The sequence below is a fragment of the Rhinoderma darwinii genome, chromosome 13 (genome assembly GCF_050947455.1).
Source record: "Rhinoderma darwinii isolate aRhiDar2 chromosome 13, aRhiDar2.hap1, whole genome shotgun sequence".
Taxonomy (NCBI): Eukaryota; Metazoa; Chordata; class Amphibia; order Anura; family Rhinodermatidae; genus Rhinoderma; species Rhinoderma darwinii.
In genome coordinates, this window is record NC_134699.1 from 27,203,380 (window position 1) to 27,220,483 (window position 17,104).

At 39.9% G+C, this 17,104-nt stretch overlaps 1 protein-coding gene across 2 annotated transcripts in view; it reads right to left on the minus strand.

Annotated features, from left to right (window-relative positions):
• LOC142666318 (signal transducer and activator of transcription 5B) overlaps positions 1 to 17,104 on the minus strand; it is a 128,336-nt gene that overhangs the window by 19,873 nt on the left and 91,359 nt on the right. For both annotated transcript variants that reach the window (XM_075846314.1, XM_075846313.1), the window contains 4 exons: positions 8,732 to 8,868; positions 7,518 to 7,674; positions 6,017 to 6,106; positions 5,347 to 5,521 (listed from right to left, as the gene is read on the minus strand). In XM_075846314.1, the coding sequence (XP_075702429.1) occupies positions 5,347 to 5,521; positions 6,017 to 6,106; positions 7,518 to 7,674; positions 8,732 to 8,859 (550 nt within the window). In that variant the 5' untranslated portion in view covers positions 8,860 to 8,868. The remainder of the gene's footprint in view (positions 1 to 5,346; positions 5,522 to 6,016; positions 6,107 to 7,517; positions 7,675 to 8,731; positions 8,869 to 17,104) is intronic.

The window sequence follows — 17,104 nt, forward strand, 5'->3', positions numbered from 1 at the left end:
TTTAAGAACGGCCATGTAAAAAGTACCCTCGTAAAAAAAAAAAAAAAAACTGCATGTTACTTCTGGAGCCATTTTTGTCGCAGTTTTTCATTGACTCAATAGAAAAACAGCTCCAAAAACGGCTGTAAAAAACGCAGCCAAAAAACTGCTAAAAATAAGAGTCTGTTTTCCATTGAAAACCGCTCTGTATTTTGAGCCGTTTTTTGTTAAGCGTGTGAACATAGCCTAAAGATGAGGACAGTGGGGGGTATAATCTAGAGGAACGGCGAATCCTGGAACGGGTTGTATTATACATAAACATATACCCAGAGGTAGACTGTTCATTGGGGAAATAAAAGAAACTGGGAACAATTCTGATCATGAACAGACAGACGTTTGACTGGTAACACTGACGGGGGTATTTTATCACGGTTGGTGCTTTAAGTTCATACAGTTAACAAATTAATTCATTATCATTAATGCAAGTTCATTGATAAATCACATCACATCACATCTATTGGTTCAATCTTTCTGATAAACGAGTCTCTGTCCTGTAACTGATTATTTTTATTTTTTGTGGGATTGGCCATTTAACATTATTTCTTTAAAAATGTTGCATTTTATCCACACAACAAGGTATCCAGCACCACAATGATAATATAAGTTTTTGAAAAGGCGGTTTTGGGTACAAAAGGGTATAGGGACAATGGGTTGTGAAGACTGAGTTACCAGATACTAAATCTAGAAATCAATGAGGAAAAAAAAAACAAAAAAACAGAAAACCTAGATGTCGATCTGAGACAACAGTTTCCAGTCTTGTAGAAGTCAGGCACAGATTACAGGACTGCACCTTCTCATGTTATAAGGGGTTGTTTTGAGATCCCTGCTAGAAGCCGAAGTGGAGAGCCGCATTGGCCGACCCGGCTCATCCATGTATTGCATAGCCAGCCATTCTTTCGAATGGCCGGCATGTAATTAAAAGTATTTCTCCTCCAATGGCTGGCTTCAATAAAAAATGTTTTTTAAAAAAGGTTGTCTTTTAGAGACAACCCTTTTAAAGCGAGGAGGGATATAACTTGCTTGGTCTTCAGATAGACAGAATAGCGGCAGGAGGTTTCTGCTGCAGCAAGATACATCCCATAGATTACTTTCTTGATCTTCATCCTTTTGAATGGCAATATGGTACAAAAGCGAAGACAGATATAGTAGTCCTGGTCAGTGTTGCTAGTATTAGATCTATCTATATGTTTTTGTAGCAGTATGCTAGTATGTGGCTTTCATGATATATTGATGCAGAAATTCATGCAAAAGGAGCCCAGACCAAGTATTGAGGGCATATACTGTACATACTTTTCAGTAGGCCAACATTTCAGTTTTAAAAGTCATTTTTGAAATTGGGCTTATTTAATATTCTAATTTTCTGAGAAACTAAATTTTGGGTTTTCATTAACGGTTACCATAATCATCAACATTAAAAGAAAAAAATGCTGGAAATAGATCCCTCTGTGTGTAATGAATCTATATAATATGAGTTTCACTTTTTGAATTGAATTACTGAAGAAAAAAAAACTTTTTGATGATATTCTAATTCATTGAGAAGGACTAGTATATTCCAGCAGCTCTGGATTCTGTATCACAGAGTTAACAAAGTACACTGATCCATGGAGTGAACATTGAAATAAACCTGTATAACAAGGAGACAGCAAGAAACTGTGCGAGATGCCAAATGTTCATCTTTTATCTCCATAATAAGCTGGTCTTTAACAGAAAACCTTGGCGGAGCAACTTTATTACTTTAAATTATTCATATTTTGTTTTTTACTGAGTATTAATATAGTCTTATTCAAATGTACAGGAGACACCATAGTTGACATAGCTACAAATGCTGGATTGCATAGTGATGATCGTATACTTTACAATATCTTCTCCCACAGGTCCATATCTGGCCAGGACCTATAGTACTGTTCATCACCAGCTTCCTGGTTTATGATTATAGTGCTAGATCTGGCAGAACTACTGTGAAATCTACATAGGCAGAGCAGTATAAGAGAAAAACAGAGTAAATGTAACTCCATAAGAACACAGATTTACCATTCGGGCAGGTCGGAAGCTCTATCTGAACTATAACGGTTTATGGTCTCTTAAACAAAGCGATCTCCAAAACAACGGAATAGAATAAAAAACACAACACAGGGACAATTCAGGGAAACCTCTCCAAAAGACCACCTCTTTGTGAAGGCCAACCATGATCCAGACCAATCAATCAAGGAAAAAAAAAAAAGAAGAGGCAACACTCCAAATTAAAAATGACGAAAAATGGTTTTGTTCACCCATATGTGCAAGGGATAAAGTCCCAAGCTTGACAAAGGCTGCATTAAGCAGCTGAAGCATTGCATTCCTTGCACAGATGGGTGAATAAAACCATTTTTTTTTTACATTTTTAATTTGGAGCGATGCCTCTTTCTTGAGCTGTCTACATTTGAGGGATTCACAAGTCAGATTTCTGGAGGCTGGTGCTCTATTAACCCTTGTGAGGTCCAGTTCTGATGTGCTGCTCTTACTTTTGCTATTTGGACATGATCCAGACCACATATTCCTGTGTATATTGGCCTTCTGCTTTGAGAGGACCTCCCATCTAGAAGACCACTGCAAATTTCTGCATTTGTCCTGAAAAGATTGCACTGTCCCTATGCTTCCAATCATTGCTTCATGTAAACGGAGCTAATGAACGCCAATCAACGTGCTGCATCATTGGCCGTTTACCGGCCACGAAATCTGGCAGTGTGAAATCACCTTAAGAACGATTTTCACATCCGGATGCTGTGCGAGGGTAGTACGGACTGTAGCCTCTGACTGAACACATACGCATTATAGTTAATGGGCCAAATCACACCACAGGTTTTGGTTTGGTCTTTAGCTTACAGAACACCCGTTCGGCATGGAAAAAAAAAAAACCCCAAAAAAATAAATAAAAAATTGCAGCATGCTCTACCGTTGTATTTTCCACGCAGGAATCACCCATAGTAGTCAATACGTCAGCATGAAAAACGAACACCACATAGCTGCTCCGTTCCCTTTTTCACGGACGGTTGCCTGGAGACACTTGAGAAGTGAAACCAGGAAGCGGAGCCAGAGCAGTGTGGTCCTAAATACAAGACATGGTCAGAAGCCAAAAATACGCACAAGAAACATCTCACAATGCTCTCTATGCTAAAAGCCATAGAAAATGGCTGCGGTCATGTGCACACCCTGGGGTTGGGATAATTAAGGACATTCTTAAAATTATTTGGCACACCAATTCCGGATGGAAAAAACCGACAACCCGTCAACCGTTTTTCACGTATGGAATTCTAACAACGCTCGTCTGAATAAGCACCAAGTCAGATCTTATGGCTAGGACACAAGTGATCAAGCAAGAATGGACACCTATTGAAATCAATGGGATTCACAGAAAAATTAAAGAACTTCTTTAACATAAAAAACACTTTAAATATAAAAATCAGTAGACATTACAATGTAGCCTGTAAGTGATATACTCTATTGTGTCATGGGCACAGCACCATATATTTAAGGCTGTTTGTTTACCCTCCGCCCACCCATGCGCAACCCAGTATGTTGATGCTATTTAGAGGCAGCCATGTTAGTCTAACTATCCCATTACTGAGCGCTCTCCACATGTTCCAGCTCGGCGACGCATTGTTTACACAGGTTATGACAGAGGCAATCTCTGAAGGAGTTTAATTATTCCGGCAAGGTTTAACGATCGTGAATCCATCAAGCTTCTCAGCACAGCGCAGGGTATGTAATTAAGTTCCCATAATAAGCACCTTTATGTAGAGCTGCTCGGTGGGTAATTGTTGGTAAAATGATAGTAATTATAAAAATGCAAATAATCAATGTAAAAAGTAACAAATTGCAGTGGATGGAGAAAGAACTTCAAGTGCTGCCAAATTGTGACAAAAATTATGGAAAAAAAAAATCATTGCCATCATGCATGCGGAAATTCATCAATTCATTCCCCAATATGTACAACAAACGTATGCATATAGATTGTACGGTGTACTAAGCAGCAGATTTCTAACTGGGAAGGTGGTTTGCCTTATATACCAACAGTCTGCCTTTCCGGAGGAACATGCATATGATCTATAAATTTAACGAACAACAGCTTTATTTCCAAGTGCTGTCAATGTCAAGATAGTCTAAAGCATGACGCCATTCTGTCCTGACTTAAGAGGCACAGAGTAGACCGTGTAGAGCTCACTTCACTGGTGCGCAGCTGCTCCATTCATATTATATGGGACTGCCGGAAATAGCCCAGTGAGTCCCATAAAATAAATTGTTGGTTCGACAGCGCCCATGCGTGACCTTCGTTCATACAGGGGACTCGGCAACCCATGTTCTCTTGATCAATGTGGGTCCCAGCAGTGGAACCCTTAGCGATCGAACACTTGTCACCTACCCCGTGGATAGGTGGTAAGTTGTTGCAGTGGGATAACCCCTTTAAAGTATAGGGGAATGTCTTTGGTTTTTTTTATAAATAAAATTGTGCATCAGTGTGATCGGTGAAACTTCCTAAATGCATTTTATTAAACATTATTTTTACTTTTTGAGATACAGCTGCTTTGTATTCTGTATACAGAGCAGCTGTATCGTTCGATAAGACCTGAATCCGTAAGGTCCGCGAGACTGACTGGTGCAGCGACAGCGGGTCCTGCGTGTGATCCACCTGTAAAATCGACAACATCTAAGTTATGAACATAGAGGTGATCGTTAACAGCTCAATCCTGCGACAGATACAAGATTCAGCGCAAGATACAACTGCTCTGTATGCAGAATACAAAGCAGCTGTATCTCAAAACGTAAAAATAATTTTTAATAAAATGTATTTAGGAAGTTCCACCTTTCACACTTATGCACAATTTTATTTAACAAAAAAACAAACAAAAAAAACGCGATGTCAAAGGTGTACATAGCCTTTAAATAGCAATTTCCCAACATCCCATTACTGGAGTGGCTTCCTTTAGCTGTGGGGGGGGGGGGGGGGGGGGTAATTTGACACCATTAGACATAGTTGTGGTGAAATTCCTATTCCTAGTTTATAGAATAGTCTGGATGTCATTTACAGACTGCCGTAAAATAGCCTGACAGTAAATCAGGAAAACTGGAGAGTATGAATTGACCAGGTAGCTTTTATTATCAGAATGATCCCATTGTTAATAGTAGTGGTAGTAACAATACATTATGGAATTGTTAGTTGAGCCGTTCACTATCCAAAACTTTAACCTACATTTTAAAGTAACATTATACCCCAGCACACATCCAACAATTTATTGAATGGAGTGTATAGAGTTAAGGGGACACACTTACCCTGAATTCTCAGACTTTCCTGATACTGGATAATGAAATACTCTTGTGTCTGTTGTAACTTCTTGAGTCCATTCTCTGTGTCCTGAGTAATAAGTCTCAGCTCTTCAAATGTCTGATTAATCTGGAGGTGCTTCTGAGACAAGGTGTCCACAATGCCACCTACCGGTGAACTGGACTGTAGGAGAAATCAGAGCCCATTAAAAATGCAACAAACCACATTTATTATGCTGTTAAGCCAAAAAATAAAGTGGCAAGTGGTGACGTGCAACAAACTGTTCGAAAAGTGACAAGAAAAGTTGTCTCCAAGAAGATGTAGTCTAGGCCACATTTATTAAGGTAGGTAAAAATGGCACTACTTTTGGCCCAAATCCATGCCTGTTTATAGCCCAGATTTATTTCAGACTGTTTAAATTGTGCCAAATATATTAAATAATTTGAACGTTTTAACAAATAGTGCAAATCACTCCAAAATTCCTCTTTTACTAAGACTGGTGTAAGATATACCAATCATAGTAAATGTGGGCCAATAAGTGGATACGGTAAGTAAATGTGAGGAACCATTGTGACTGCTCTTAGGTAATGCAGGAGATATGACAACATCGTCAAATTGCTGAAAAGCGAAAAAACTATAAATAGTCTTCTGAAAATGTTGGATTAGATGTGAACTTACGTTGGATGCTTCCCGCACTAGCCTCTGCTCGTGGTATAGGATATGTCGAATGCATCTAACCAGCTCCATTGGACATCTTTCGTATGTATTCTACACGGAGTGAAGAAACAGTTACTTTACTTAAATTTTTGAGAACCCATGAAATCATCTGCTTTATATTAAATACTGGCTTAAAGGGGGTTCCATTTGGGGTTTCCGTTCATCCATTCCGTCAGAGGAACAGATAAACGGAAAGCCGAATGCAAACTATGCTTTCCGTTTGCATTACCATTGATTTCTATGGTAATACTTCCATTGCAGTTAGTTTCCACTTGTTTCCCTTCCGTAAAGCTTCCGTTTTTTTATAAGGAAATAATAGTGTAGGGCACAAAATTTGTTAGCTACCTTGTCCAATTGCTGCCCCGGGATAAAGTCACTGCAGCCAGCAATTACTATACTTTTATATTCGTTATGGACGAGGCTTTCCCGATGTCTAGTCCATACAACGAACAGGGTGAAAAAGACAGCACTGTATTGGATCGAAATGCGGTAAGAATAAATGCTCTTTTTCTTTATTTTTATATTTTATTTTAGTAAACAATGGGCTGTTTGGAGAAGGTCTGATTGTTGGACAACAACTTAAAGAATGTGTTTATCTTTGAACATTATGATATTGATTATATATAGTTTACATAAAAAGTTGATACTTTACATGTCTTATACTAATCGGGAGTTACAGCTGATATAGGTTTAGAGCTGCACTCACAATTCTGCTGGGTGCTCCAAGAGATTGTTGACACATTTCTAATAACAAAGCCGAGTACCTATAACGCAGTAGGACAACTATTCCCATATCAAAGTGCAGAGCCTGGTGTAAAGACTATACTTCCCAGAATGCAAGCCATTAGAGCAAGGAACGCTGGGAGAATTCAGCTCAGAGGTCTGAAAAATTGTGAATGCAGCACTAGGTTATTATACAGAATAATGGATGATCATTACACAAAATGCAATGTTTTCACAAAGTTAAAGTTTATATAAACATTTGACAAACTTGTAACATTTCAGAAGTTTGGATTGGTGGGTGTCCGAGCACTGAGACCACCACCAATCGCTAGAACGAAGCAGCTGAATTGCTCGTGTGAGCGCTCAGCCGCTTCGTGTCTGTCCGGATTTTTCCGGGAAAGCCGATGTATATGTATCGACGTACAGGCTCATACACTTTCTATTGAGTCCGTACATTTATTTATGGAAAAAGCCGAACAGACACGAAGCAGCCGAGTGCTCACACGAGCACTTCAGCTGCTTCGTTATAGCGATTAGTGGGGGTCTCAGTGCTCGGACCCCCACCAATCAAAACTTCTGACATGTCACTATGATATGTCAGAAGTTTGTCAAACGTTTAGCTACACTAACATTTTCATATAGATTAATTCTAACTGTGACTGTATTCAAAGGTGGATACAAGATTATTTATTCTTACATAAAAAAAAAAAATTTCTAAAAAAACAGAAAATAAAACTACCTTGAACTGTGTAGCATAATGGCCAAGTTTAATCTTCAGTAAGAACCCATCCTCGCCTACTTGATGCTCTGCTTTCTTCTGCAGCTCCTGCACCAGCCCTTCCAGCAGCTGTGTGGCCTTCATATTGTCCTGTGGGTTCTCGGGGTCCACCGAGTCCCTGTTAATTGCATTGTGATAATAATCACTTTGTCCGCTTTGTATAATACTTTCATCTTACCATTGAAGTTATTTTTTTATGAGAAGTAACATGGGTCAGACTGCCATACATTGGTGGTCAAAAACCTAATCGTTCTACTGGAGGGGGGGGGGGGGGTCAAAGCCTCCCATCATCTCCCTTTACACCTTGGCAATAATCAACACGAGATCCATTGATATCTTCCAAGGCAGAACTTTTAAATGACACAAAGTGGAGTTAATGTTAATGGAGATGTGGAAAACTCCGGTACATGTTATGGTGGATTAAAGCAGATCTTTCATCAGACTATTCTGCCCTAAGGGCAGTATAGTATGGATACAGATCCGATTTCACATTAGCCAAAACCACACATGAAAAAAATAATGATTTTGTGCCGTTTGGCTAAAAGGAACAGATTAAAGAATACACCGGATTCATAGTATGAGTTCTGTGTAATCATGAGAGCAGCGCTTCCCCCGCCGCGGAGTCAATGTCTACCCCCTCAAAGATGCTTGGAACTTAGGTGTCTCTGGTTTGGCTAATACACTTCTGTGCTCTTTAATGAAGTTGTTGCTCATCGTCAGTACAGAGCAGGGTTCAGTTTAAGGAGTTGCCTTTTTAACCAACCATTAGGTGGCGTGCTTGAGAGACAGTTTTCTTCCTTCTGGAGGAGATATATTTTGGATTTGAATGTTTATCCTTCCACCCATCTGACATATGAAAGTACTGAGATTAAGAATGGTGTTGTCTCACACAATTAATTAAGGCTGCTTTCTTTTATTGCTGTCAGTTATAATCTAGGCTTGCCCCATGGTGGCAGCATAGCTTCGTCACAAAAGAAAACCTGTATGCCAAGGCATGATACTCAAATATATGTCAAGCCAGCACCCAGGAAATAGCCTAAGCAAAAAAAGGAAATAACACATTGTTCAAGCGAAACTCAATTAAAATTTGTTTGGGTTTAGTTTATCTCATGAGCTTAAAGAACACAAAAGTCACATAAATTACACAAATTAAAAATAGGATATTCGGAACATACCATGACTGTGCCTCTATCCAATGTGATAGATAATGTCGGACTTCTATAGGAAAATGCTGTCCATACAGAGCCTGCATCTGACGTAGGGCATCGCCCTGGAGCTGCTGTGCCTGAATCCACACTGCCATGGTGACAATCTGCAGGGCATGAAGAGAGAACATACATCTTACATAATTCTATAGTTCTATCTCAGAATTATAGAAATATTTATCAGTAGCAGACTGAAACCTTAGTGCATTTACATCAAAACGTAAAAAAGAACCAGTCAAAATATATGAACAAAATAACCCCTTTAGTTATACGTTTCCTTAAGTTTGTAAAAAGTTTGTTCTGCAGTTTCCTAAGAATAAAGGTTTTCTGTCCTCCAAAAGTGACAACAGAAAACAATACCGCTACAATGATTCTTATAGGCGGTCACCCATTTCTTCCACATTCCTAGAAGGATAAATCCACCATGTTAGGCTCTGTTCACATCATATAAGGTATACCTCGGGATACACCACTACAAAAGGTATATAGCGCCATAGGTCGCCCATACGCCTGATGCTTTTCCCCACGTATGCGCCAAAACGTAATCCTCAAACATGATGTGAGCTCAGCCTTATACAGCGGTACTTTACTTGTGCCTTTATAGCTGTGAATGCTATTCAAAACTTGAATTGCCACCAGTTTGTATGTGGTGAGATTTATAGGGTTTTTCTCCTTCCAACAACTTGTAAAAGACATTACAAGCTACAGAATTGCGATGTGGTGTGTTGCACTGGCCTTAATACTACATTTTACTGGAGTTAGTCATATATTGGACTTGGTAGGGCTATCGGGTCCTAATTCTCTTTTGAACAAATAAAGAGGACGCTTCCAGAACTTGACGAAACTTATGGAATCTTTGTGCGCTAATGTAGAGTTATAAGTGACCAGGTCAGAGATGCTTGACTCACATAACTATACCTGCTCAGATCAGCCGAGCATGCACGTTTGATCAATTCATTAGGAATCAGGCTCATGAATATCAGACCATCTTAGCAAACAGAAAAGTTCACAAAATAGCTTGATGTAGGCAATTGGTTCACTTTAGGTATGAAAATGAACATTTGATGGCCCATGATCAAACATGGAATGGAATACGCGGACTTTAGGAAATGAGGGAATAGGATTTAGACCTATGTAAAAAAAAAAGATTAAAAAAATATGTGCGCATATATATATATATATATATATATATATATATATATATATTATGTCATCATAGTGGAATCATGATATGGATTGCATTAAAGGGCTCATTCTGTTCATGAATTAAAACAGCTGACCAGTATAAAAAAGAACAAAACAAAAACCGGGTGGTCTGCTTTCCCCTCTCAGATGCAGCACCACTCTTGTCCATGGGTTGTGAGTAATATTGCAGCTTAAAACACTTAGGAAGTATTTTTTATTTTTTTTCTAATCCTGGATAACCCTTTTAATAGCTCTGATGACCAGTTGCCCATTATTGCACAGATATTATATACTACAAATATGACTACTAGTCAGAACAGTTCTTTCTGGTGAGAGAAGAGTTAACACATTCATTTCAACACACAGCTGTTACCGGAAGATGAATTTCAGGCATGATTCTTGTTGCGCAACCCATGTAGTACAGGAGGGGACAGAGGATAAAGAGAAACATGATGAACTGGCGCTACAGACTGTATTCCTAACAGGAGGCCTTCCACTAGACATCATAGGACAGGTTTTTATAATCAGAAATGACCGGAATCTGAGAAGTACGTGAATTAAGGAAACGGAATGATATATGCAGGGTTGATTCATACGTACATTTTTGGAAACATTTTAAAAATAAAAAAAAATTCAAAATATAACATCTGAAATCCTATTTGTGACTTATTCTTTGTAAAACGCAGGACTTTGCCATAGATCTCTCTCAAGTGCGATGTTCATAGATCCCCGACAATGGTTGCTCAACGCCTCAAGTTCACGAGATTAGGTCTCAGCCAAAGAAAACAAACCAGATATTGAAAAAAATAATAACGAAAAACCTTTGCAAAGCTCAAAGACTGAAGTGTATCCATCTTCCAATGCCTTTATCTGATTTACAATGGATTATGTACAGATGTTAATAGTCAAAACCAGCCGCTGATGTTCACAGCACAAACCGAGAGACACTAAAACGTGGAGTTGATCATACCAGGCAAATGATATTTACACTTCATGTTTCATTCTCCCCTTTCCTACTATTCAAAAAATGCTATGTCCACCTTTGCGACAATTTTTTTTTTTTTTTTTTTTTTACTGCTCCGATGCATATAACATATAAAATGGAGCAACTTTACAAATAGTCTTGACTATTGGTACCTACAGCTACTATGGAGACTTCTGTATCGCTATGGTTACAGACTACAAGCAACGCCTGTTTAATCTGATCCTGCGGTCTTTGCTAACATACATTCAATAGGTTGGTGGCCTATGGAGCCCAGACGGGCATTGGTCTTATCATTGGGATTTCTGCCCAATTATTCCTGGCATACGGTAACTATTACGGTCAGCCAGCCTCTTCCACTACAGAATTAGTAACTTCCTTACCATCCCGTAGCCCCACAGTGTTTCTGGAACAGTCTATAAGCCAGGATTGCAATGATATAGCAATGTTTGCCGCCAAGTTAACTTTTATTTAATAGACATTTTTGGCTAATAGGAACCTGGAAAGATAAAGGCCTGATCTACAATTCACCTGCCGTCATCAGCCAGAGCCAAAGCCGGAAAAGGAAAGGGAAAAAAAAACAAAAAAAAAAACACGCCATGAAAGTGATCACATCATGAAGGAAACTATTTAATGGGCAATTCTGAAAGTCTGAGCGGGTATGGCGCTAATGATGGTAGTAAACCATGACATGGATTCTCTATGAAGCATCCTCTAAATACATTCTGGCCTTCCGGGGTGACTGTCAGAGGTTAGCAGCAGCTGCCAGTTATACGAAAGCGGATTCTCTGCCTGCACTAAGTCCCCTTTGCTTATCGCTTGGATGCAATTTTTTTTAGTTACTATGGGAACTTGGAAACTGGTACTTAACCTGTCCTGAGAACTGGCACATTTAGAGGAATAATGTGGCTATGTATTAATAAGTAAGCCCATAAGCTGGGAAAGACAACTCCACAGCCCGTCCACTGGCTTAGGGCAAGCAACAAATTACTTACTGCAACAGCATCTGTCTTCAGAGCCGGAGCAAAGGCCAAAGATGTGAATTGTATTAGGATGAATTCACACATGTAGGTTATGCAGCATTTTTTTGCCGCGATTTTGTGTAACTGCAGCTTTTTTTGCCAACATTTTCTGATAATCGCGGCAAAACATGCCCGAGTAAATACAGCTGACCGACCCTGTGTGCCCCATATGAATGGAGCATTATCTCCGGCAGCCCCATAGATGAATGGAGCAGTACAGCACATGCTCGGCCACCGCTTCACAGGGGTGCACAGAGACTGAAAAAAGCCTGTTCTCAGGATCAGTGGTGGTCCCAGCGGTCGGACCCCACCTATCCTGTTGACAGGTGATAAATATTGATTATGGGAAAACCGCCTATAAAGTAGATGAGGCAATGAAAGTTAGCTGGGTCTAGGGAGACCAGAGGGAGTACCTAAGGAAACTGTAGGCAAGGTGTCCTGAAGTTAAGCAGGATTTCAGGGATGACAGAAATAAGAAAAAAATCATCTTTCATCTGATAGGTCTATGCGGATTTATTATCAAATATATCTTTACGGGGCCCGGAGTCGCATTTTTCTGATATAGAGCTCCAAATCCCCTGCATTGATAAAATTCTGGTTGCTGTAGGGGAAGTTTAGAGACTTACTGAATACGGTTTAGAGCAGTCAGCTCCCTCTAGTGGTCTCTGCAGACAGCCAAAAAGTTCATCTACCTATAAAATAGGAGATTTAGAGTTCTGGATCAGAAAACTGAGCTCTGACAGCTATAAAGATATATTAAGAAAGGAAATAGCAAAGAATGTTGGACCTAAATATTAAAAAGGTGAACATGGACTTTAAAGGGACACAACCTAAATACATTATCTACAAATGCTGTATAGTTAAATGCTATTCAATCTGTTCTTCCTTGTTATCCTCCATTTCAGGCTGGGTATGTGCGGACTGCGGTGTTCAACTCAATTACAGGTCCAGAAAAGGTCCAAAATTGTAGCAAAGGCAACAGCATCCTATTCAATGATCCATGTGTATTATGTCCAAATAACATACAGAAGCGAAGCAATACGTCGACCATTTACAATTGCTGGGTCTTTCTCAAGCTCAAGTCCAGAAAAGGATTTGTACCCATGATCACTACTTCACCGCATATATCTCCAGTTCTAAAGAACCTACACATACATTTACATATATGCGTGCGTGCATTGGTATCTGAAATAAGGACATTAGATTGTAAGCCCCATTGGGGACAGGGACGGATGTGAATGGCGACAATTTCTGTACAGCACTACAAAATATATGTCAGCGCTACATAAGCAACAGAAAAGAAAAAAAAAACACCCAGGACCCCAGTGCTGTAAGGCAACCATGCGAACCTTGGTGAATGTGAGGCCTTAAAGGATTTTGGACTAGAAAGGTGGAGATGGATGATCACCAAGTACTCACTATTGTTTCAACTGTATTTCTAGCCAGGACCTCAGGCGGTGTATGCAAATCAGACTGGCAATTAGAAAAGCAAAGAATATGAACTGGTTAGCCCAGACTCATTCAGCGCACATTATTCACATGGCACCGATTTGTGTACACAATAAAGGGTGACAAAAGCCTAAAACGTCAAATAATCTGAGGGTGTCCTTGAATAAACTAGAAACGAGCAGAAAGAAAGTAATTCTTACACTATCATCACACGCAAAGACAACTGTACTGCAACTCAGTGTATGCTCTTGCATAATCTATCACCTCAGAATAAGAGCGCAATATCTCCCCATATCGGAGCCAACTGTCAGCCCTAGACGCAGCAAAGTATTGGGTGAGGGCTACACGGTTGCATGACTTGTTGCTTTGTCTGTAGTGCACCCAAGTACAAAAAAAACTAATACCCTGTAAAAAACACCCAAGTATAAGCCGCATAATACACTTTCATCCCTACCCAACCGCAGTCTAACTAACTCAGCTCTGCTACACATATATACACCAATGAACAATGAGGGTATATTCACACGCTGAGCCAAAAATGTCTGGAAACCGTTCCTGATTTTCAGACGTTTTTTATGCCTCTCGCGATTTTCGCTGCTTTTTTTACGCCGGTTTTTGGAGCAGTTTTCTATAGAGTCTATGAAAAACTTCTCCAAAAACGTCCCAAGAAGTGACGGGCACTTCTTTTTCGCTGCCGTTTTTTTTACACGGCCGTGTTAAAAAAAACGGCCCATCGGAGCAGAACGCTGTTTTTCTCATTGCAGTTAATGGGCAGATGTTTGGAGGCATTCCGCTTTGGATTTTTCGGCCGAAAATGGGCCCTTACCAGCAAGAGTCTACATATCAAGGACAGACAAAATGGTGCAGAATGAGAAAGTCTAAGCTACTTGTAATAGTGCTTTACATGGCGTTTTCTCAGACTTGCAGACTATTCCGGCAGTGCACTACAACTCCCTCCGTGTCTTCTAATGAATCTCATCAATTAGAGAAGTATTGGAGCTACTGCTCGGACAGCATCGAGGCTCACAGTGGGGAATAACGGAGAAGACATGGATAGCAGAGAGCAAGAAAAAGAACATGTCAGCTATATGCGGAGCATCAAAATGAACACAGGTATAATTGAGCAGCCATCATCCCCTCCGGCTAAAACCCCACTGCGTATTAAAGGGGACTTGTCAGCAGGTTTCTACTTACATTTGATTTGACTGTATACAGGTGCATTGCAAGGATTTTAGGATGAGCTTTAGATATTTTGTGGATTTCTCAGATCACAATCATGGATATTTATATGTACCCCCGTGACATCGTGAGGGAAGTGGTTGCCAATGATCAAGTGTATCGGTAACAAGTACCTGACCAACCGCTTGACCCAAGATCCTCTATTCTATGTTGGATCCACATTTATTTGCAGTGGATACAACGGTCTGCCCAATTGTCCGCAATGTGCCTAGGGTCCCTTTTCTATTAGGGGATATATGGTCACTATAAAGTAAGGTCCTCCATTAAGGACCCCCCCCCCCCCCCAATTGGCCAGACTGCCTCTGGAAAGAGGCCCTTGCTTCAGAGGACTTGTCAAATATTTAATAGGGATCAATTTATGATCTCCGATACAGAGGAGCTCATACTCCGCTCTACCGCAATATTAGGCTTCACACAACACCGTTGCGGTCACGCTTGCTGCATTTATTTGATTTTAATAGAGAAAACAGGGAACAGATGCCAAAAATAGGACACATTTAAAGCTCTCTCTGGTTCTAATCTTTTAGATCAGTAACAGATCATTATTGTAACTGTTGCAATTATAATCATTTCAGGAGAATTTTGCCACTAGAGGGCACTATTTCATTAGCGTAAATAAACTCCAAAACTGAATTGCTAAATACTATTGCAGTTAATGTATTATATACATCTAAAGAAAGTTTTATGGGAATATTACCGGAGATCCAGGCGTGTCACAGAGGAGGTATAAAAATAAATCTTAATTATTAGTAGTAATTTTAGATTCTGGTTTTGTCTTCCCTGTGAAATACAGCCGTATATGTTTTAGAATAAGATTTATCGTAAAGAAAAACTCTAGAAAAAGTACATTATTTCTCCATTGCAATTTTGTTGAATATGCAGTTTGCTAGGCAGTGGAACAAATAAGTTCAGGGTATTGCCTAGCGACACAAGCCATAACCAGCGGCTGACTACGTGTGCACTCTCCTATGAAGGCCAACATAGTCACCCACTAAATATGGCAGCAGCGCTGGCATCAACACCTCACCAAAACTTTCATCCCGGCATTTCTTGGAACAAGTCCAGTGTAGAAACAAAGCAGTGTAAAGAGGATAAAATTATAACGTTTTTCTACAGTAAAAGGTGACAAGCATGTGCCCACTTCAGCATAACCACCACAACACCTTGGCTAAAGCAAACTCTCAGAGAGAAAACACAAACGCCATGCAGATGCGAAAACCTATAGTCATAGGACTGCCAGGAAGAAGCGCTCACTGTGCCCTCCACTGGTTACTATTGGTAACAGCACCATATTTGTTTCTTGCTGAAATAGCCTGTTTTGATGGAAAATATAAATGCAAGCTACGTCAGGTCAAGGCACTTCGTTTACAGATAAAGTAACAGCCGTTGTAAAGTAGATGACCGACGACAGTGACGTAGTTCAGTAAAGGCATGAATTAGAGCACAGAGGTGTCACTATACACCGCAGCAGAATAGCACCACATAACCACAACAGTCAACGGAGAGGAAACACCATCCATGTGTAGGTGAAATTTACAGTAAATGGAAGATTTCATCAACCACCAGCCCCCCATCCACATCTCTATTTTAATCTACATATGGTCATACAAGGTTTCTACTGCAGCAGGTAACTCAGCCCAACAGTCCATCACCTCTCCACAGCTATAGTAATACCAATTACTAGTGGTGGATTTACGAGCCATCAAGATCATTTTCATCCCTCTCTGTAATGTGTTAACAATAGACTGCAGAAAAACATTAATCAGCACCATTTATTATATTTAAAAAAAAATTGACAACATTATTTTTTTACATTTTCTTTTAAAGGAAAAAGTGCGAACAGATTCCAAGAAGGTAAGAAGATTATTAGCCTTCCCTTCGTGGTATCTGTTCCAATGTTAAAAATGGGAAAACTACCTACATGTGATTCTTCGGGTATCCAATCTCTTGGAAGTTATATTACTATCAAGTTAAAGTAGCGCAACAGTGGTGTAAGGCCCTCTACATTGCTGCGTTGGAGGCTCCATTAGGGCGCTATGTCGCAGATTTCACTGAAAACAGCGGAAACAAAAGCGCAGCATGCTTCGCTAATGTTTCTGGTAAATCCAGAGACACCCCTCGATTGGAACAATGGGTTCCGTTGGGCGCCGGTTGTCTCTGTTGTTCAATGGAGCCTGGCATTTTCGTTGTTCTGCTCCTCTGACGGAAGGGAATACCGAACACAAATGTGAACAGGGCCTCGGTGGAAGCTTTAAAGGATACCTCAACAAAAGTATTACACGAAAACCATATAAATGTCAATACTACTGGAGGTACAACATCAATCCTGCTTTCCACTACCTTTAAAGAGGCTCTGTCACCAGATTTTGCAACCCCTATCTGCTATTGCAGCAGATAGGCGCTGCAATGTAGATTACAGTAACGTTTTTATTTTTAAAAAACGAGCATTTTTGGCCAAGTTATGAC